This window comes from Mauremys reevesii, linkage group 3 (assembly GCF_016161935.1).
Source record: "Mauremys reevesii isolate NIE-2019 linkage group 3, ASM1616193v1, whole genome shotgun sequence".
NCBI classification, from domain to species: Eukaryota; Metazoa; Chordata; order Testudines; family Geoemydidae; genus Mauremys; species Mauremys reevesii.
In genome coordinates, this window is record NC_052625.1 from 126,097,204 (window position 1) to 126,103,203 (window position 6,000).

At 48.3% G+C, this 6,000-nt stretch overlaps 1 protein-coding gene across 1 annotated transcript in view; it reads right to left on the reverse strand.

The window, feature by feature from the left end:
• The window catches only part of SLC16A10 (solute carrier family 16 member 10), a 185,913-nt gene extending 184,188 nt beyond the window's left edge, over window positions 1-1,725 (reverse strand). The window contains exon 1 of the mRNA XM_039532466.1: window positions 1,055-1,725. Within this exon, the coding sequence (XP_039388400.1) occupies window positions 1,055-1,415 (361 nt within the window). The 5' untranslated portion in view covers window positions 1,416-1,725. The remainder of the gene's footprint in view (window positions 1-1,054) is intronic.
• Window positions 1,726-6,000: the final 4,275 nt, after the last annotated feature.

The window sequence follows — 6,000 nt, forward strand, 5'->3', positions numbered from 1 at the left end:
TTGACCTAGCTGTCATTGCTTGGGAAATTCTGATGGATCTTGGAAAAATGCTAGATTGGTGTTCCTACATGGGGGGCGGGGGAAAAAAAAACCAAAAACTACTTCTGGTAGCTATGCCACTGTAGTGCCTGCAGTATAGATAAGGCCTAAGCCTAACCTCAAAATACTTCAAATACTGCTATACACTGTTTTGGATTCATTTATCAGTTGGTTTTGCCACTGCTAGATCAGCCAGGGTAAGGGAAATAATTATAACAGTCACCTAAGCACAATTTTAAATAGATTTTTTCCTAATGCAAAAAAACTCCAAAAAAGATAAGTACAAGTGTCTAGATTATAATACCTACACCTTCCTCCAGCAATTTTCTCCCTGCTGCCTCTCACACAGATACCTCCTTTCCCAAGGCTAATTTTCTAGAGCAAGGACAGAAGTTACAATCTCTCTCCCTCTGAAGATGGAAGATTTTGCTCCCTGTTGTTTCAAAGGAATACTATTTTTGGACATTGAAATTGCCAAATTAGGTCTCTATGTCTCCACTAAGGAAAAGGTGTGTTGTTTATAATGTGCGAAGGGATAGCTCAGTGGTTTGAGCATTGGCCTGCCAAATCCAGCATTGCATGCTCAATCCTTAAGGGAGCTATTTAGTGATCTGGGGGGAAAATCTGTCTGGGGATTGGCCCTGCTTTGAACAGGGGGTTGGACTAGATGACCTCCTGAGGTCCCTTCCAAGCCTGACATTCTATGAATTATTCTATGTTATAAAATCCTAGTGTGGACAGGGCAAGTTGCACTTTTACCTTATCCTGCCCAGGCAAGGTTTTTACAACACTTTAAAGAAAGAAGTTTTTTTGCTCTTAAACACTGTAGCCAGACCCACCAGCAGATACTGATTCTCACATAGGTGGTCCCTAACCATCACATAGCCTGGGGACTGCCAGAGACGTCTCACGTGCACACAGGGGTTCGCGTGTAGGGGTGGCAGGGCGGAGCGAGGACGGGGCACAGCAGTGGGACAGAGGGAAGCGGCGTGGGGGGGGGGGCTTCCCCACTCACCTGTCTTGAACACCATCTGCTTGTCGTCCTGCGAGCCGAACTCGCTCAGCATGGAGACGAAGAGGACGCCGCACGAGTTCTGGATGCCGAACACCGCACCGTTGCACCACATGGCGGCCAGCATCACCACCCAGCCCCAGCCGCCCTCGGGGGGCTCGGCCCCGTGCTGCTCCTCCGGGGCACCCGCCATCAGCAGAGCGGACTGGCCGCCTGGACACCCCTCTCGGTCCTCTTGCCTCGGCTCCCCGGCCGCCGCCTGGGCGCCCTGCTGCTCCCGCAGCGCCGGCCAGGGCAAGAGGGTAGCAGACGCGTCGGGAGCGCCCGCAACTCCCTGCGTCTCCAGCTTCTCGCTCAGCGTCATCCCCGCGGGCTCCCGCAGCCGCAGGCAGCCGGGGCGAGGGGACAGGCGACAGCCCCTTCCCACGAGAAGGGGCTGCGGCAGCGGCGGCTTCTCTCCGGCTGCCTGAGGGGGCTGCTGCGCTCCCGCTATCCCTGCAGGGCTGCTGGGAACATCCCGCGGCGCCCACCGGGACCCCCCTTATTGCTGTGCAGCCCCGGCGGTACAAGCCGCCCCCTGCCCTGTCCCGCTCACACACGCCAGCCCCGGCCTCGCCAGGTTATTTTGAAGGGGCACCTCTGGCGGAGGGGGTGTCCGACAGCAGGATATCCCCCCCCCCGCGTCTCCGATTGGATGGGGCAGGGGCGCGGCCACGCCCCCTCCCAGGACACGGTGCGGGCGGGGCCGCTGTGTGTCACAGGCCCCGGCGGCAGCTGTGCTGAGTGGCCGGGCCGGGGGTGCGCGCGCGGCGAGATGGGGCGTTGAGAGTTAACGGTTGCGGCTCGCGCGCAGCAAGAGGGAGCCCCGAGGCCCTTCCCCCACCCCGCCAGTCCAGTGAGGAGGCGCTGGATTCGCCTCAGGCTGGGAGGGAGAAATCAGGCCAGCAGCCTAACAGGAGGGAGGCTACTCGCCCCCCCCCCCGCCCCATGAATTCCCAGGGGAAAGGCGATGCACCGCCCCCGGGTGCCCTGCTGTATCCGCCCCTGGGCCGGGACAATCACAGCAACAACGCCACGGACACGGCCCCCTTAACACTAACCCAACAACTCCCCTCAGAGAATCAGGAAGTGCCACAGCTGCCTCTGTGACCAGGCACGTGCTTCGCTCTGACCCTCCCTCTTGTCCCCACGAGTTGTACCTCTCCCGCCGTGCTGCTTCCCATCCTCTCTAACTGCGCCTCCCTAGCCTTTCCTGCCAGATTCCCGCCTCCCTCACGGCACAGGACAGAGGGAAAATGAGGCAGCCTCTTAGCAGTTACCCTCTCTGTTGAAGAGCGGGGCTATGACTCCTCACTACGGTCCCAGCTGTCAGCCACACTGTAGGCACTACTGCCACAATACACTGCATGGCTGCTGCTGTACTACAGGGTGCTGTGCCACCTGCTGCCCACAGAGAACTAACTGCTAGCACTGTTTCACGCCCCTCTTTGGCAGGTGCTGCGGTTTCCTTGACCTACAATGACAGCTGGCCCTTTTCCTCGTCGGGCTGGCCACAGCAAGGCCATCTACTCCTGCGCTTATGTAAAATGTTGTGACACTGCACATCATGGGGGGCATGCAATATTTCTCCTTAGTGCAAACGTGTCACTATTTCCTACACAGGGAATTTTCCTACACTTCATTTCCCTCACCCACCTTCCTCCCAGGAAGGGTTGGGGGCGAAAAGAGCAGAAACCTGCACCTCACAAGAAGGTGGCAGGGCATGGGAGCCAGTGTGGTGAGGGTCAGGAGAGCTAGTGCTGGAGAGAGTTTGGGCTGGAGAGGATGTGAAGTTGCTAGGAGGGGGTTGAGGGATTGAACCTGGGGAAGGTTTCTTCTGGGAGGTTAGGAGAACACAGAATGGCTTCCCCTACTTAAGCCCTATCCCCTTCTGTTTCTCCCTGTCATCCTCTGCTGCCAGTCCTGCTCCCCACACTCTTACCTATGGCAGGTCTACACTTAAAATGCTGCACTGGCGCCGCTGCAGCGCTTAAGTGAAGATGCTCTCCTGTTGGCGTAGTTAATCCACCTCCATGAGAGACACTAGTTATGTCAACTGGAGAAGGTCTCCCACCAACATAGCACTATCTATACAGGGGGTTAGGAGCAGCACCAGTGGAAGAGATAGCATTTTGCTGCCTGCAGTTCCTCTGTCACAGTGACAACTGATGGCCCATAGAAAAAAATGCTGAAAATTCTATAGAGTGACATTTGAGGGGATCTGTGGCGAGACATGACCGGGCTGCCATAGGCATAGTTTCATGCAAGATGTGTGATAATTGGCAGGCCTGAAGCCCTAACAGGATGCCTAGCAGCAAGTAGGCTGCTGGCAGCAAAGGGGGCAAGTGCAGAGCAGGGAATATAGGCTTCTGTGATGGTAATTCAAATTAGCCCCTTCAAAACAGATTATAACCCCTGCAATATTCCCAGCTTCATCCAACCAGTTTGTGTCTGCTGTCTCAGCTCCTTGTTCTCTAGGTAAAACATGGATGGGAGGAAGAGAAGTGACTCTGAACTATGGGAGGCTTGGTGAGAGGGAGTGGGATCCAGGTGTGAGTGAAGGGTTCTTCTGAGTCTGATTTTAGGAAGAGGGGTCAGGAGATTTCAGACTCTAAAGGCAGCAAATTCGGGTGGAAGAGAAAGGGTTCTGATCCTGGGGAATGATTTCCAAATCTCAAGGTTGGGTGGAAGCAAAAAGGGTTCTGAGCCTGGAGGGGGTTGGTGGTCAAGAGCAAGAGGTTTAGGGGGGCACCTGTCCCAGAAGGTGTACACGTTGGGTTGACTGGGTTTTGCATGAGTGGAAGGAATTGAGGTTGTAAGTGAATTAAGGTATGGAGAAGATAGAGAAGTGACTGAGACTGGGAACAAACAATAAAGAAATCCTAGAAAGATATGTACTGTTTTCTCCCAACCTGCCCTTTAAAGTAAAGTGTCCTAATTTTTCCATTTTGAAAAGGATGAATGTAGTTGACCAGGAAGAGTGCTTTTCTTCCTCACCTTCATGCCAACTTATCTCTTCCCTCACCAAAACCCTGTGGATACTGATAGTTGACAGCTTGGGAGCCACACTGATTTCGTTTTTTAAACTTTGAAAATCTGAAAAACCTGTAGCAGGGAGGATAGGGACAAATTTAAAGTTTCTACTGAAAAAACTAATGCAGGCTTAAAGCTGTTCAAAATAATTCATAATACAAAAGGGGCACCTGCATTATGTCTTTGTATACAAACTGTTTAACAACTTCCCTTCTAAAAAAATTCACTCAGGCATAACATAACTTGTCTCTGAATAGATAAGGCAGGGACGAGTAGAGCATTTTTAAATCCTCCTTTTGGATCAAATTATAGACTTATTTCCCCCATTTATTTGAATTCAGTTTTGGTTGCACATGAGTGAGGACAGAATTCTAGATTGGCCTTTAAACTGACTGATTATATAGTCTCTATTCCACAAACCATTTAAACATATGCCTAACCTTAAGCATGTGTGTAGTCAGATTACCCATGTAATTTAAGTGTTTTGCTGAAATGGTGCCATGAACTGAATTCTCCATGTTCAGTTTAATTTCAGGCAAGGACCACAACACATTCTTCTATTTTTGGACCGTGCTCAAATAAAATAATTCATTTTCCAAGTTTTCTTCACATGAATATAAAATACATTTGTCTGGTTATATTTTGGTGTTTCATATTTCTATTCTCTGAAACAATGTAATTGGCTACACCCATATTTTTCTCTAAAAAGAAATTATAAATATTTTCCATATTAGGCCTTCTAAAATCATGTGCGTGTGATTTTTACTTTGGTTAGTTATTTTAATAACTGATATTTTCTAAGTGGTTAGGTAAACTTGCTCTTCTGATCAATATCAAATAACTTGCTTTCCCTTCCTCACTATATTATGGTGGATATCAAATTTGATTTTCCAAAAGCAAGATTCAGTTAACTAAAGAAGAGCTGCTGAGTTTAACAATATAACATCATTTTAACGTGTATATTAGAAAACTACATATTAAAGGCATGATCAAGATACTAAAAATATACCTTTCTAATAATTTGTATTGTTCAACCCTGCAATCCTCTATACCTTACTGGGCTGCTGCTATTTGTCTTGTACTAAAATACTGTACAATTTATATTGTCAGAAGTTAGAATATAAAGGCCCTTCCTTAAAATCTGAAACAAAGTCATTCTAGAATTAGCAATGTGATCTGTGTGGCAACTTTGTACCATTTGCTCTTGCGTACATTGTGCTACTATCAATAACTAAGTCTCCTTTCTTCCAAGTCTGGGGATCTCAGGTCTTTCTCTAGCAGTCCCAAGTTGGTGAAAAGTGGTCCTCTCTTTGCTCTTCTAGAATTAGACTATTCTCAGTCATTAACTTCAGGTGCAATTTTACTTTGCAGGCTGAGTTTTGACAGGTTTGATCTCAGTCATTTTGTAATTCCGATAACTGAAAATAAAAATATTGGCGTTTCAGTTGATTTTCTTGCTATCAAAAAGGCATTTTTGTCAAGAGTGAAAATGAATGAGATTATTCAGACAAGACAGGAATGGGGAAAGGCCAGCCCTGTTGGAGACCTGGAGCTAATGGTTAATTGAGCCCAAGGATCAGGTAGAAAGAGGAAATTAAATCTGAACAAAAACACTACAAAGAACAGCCTTAAGTAGTAGGGACAGAGGCAACTACCTTGTCTATGAAAGAAAATTGTACTGATTTAACTAAATCTGTTTTAACAATTTAAAAGGAGTTAAAATAATTTAGAAACCATTTTAGTTAAAGTCAGTACAATTTCCTCCTGTAGACCAGGCCAAGTGAAGGAGAGGTAGAAGAGGAAATCATGTGAGAATGGATAGCCTGAGACATAAAAAGATATTTTCCAAGGGAGAATATAAGTGGGAAGAGACCACA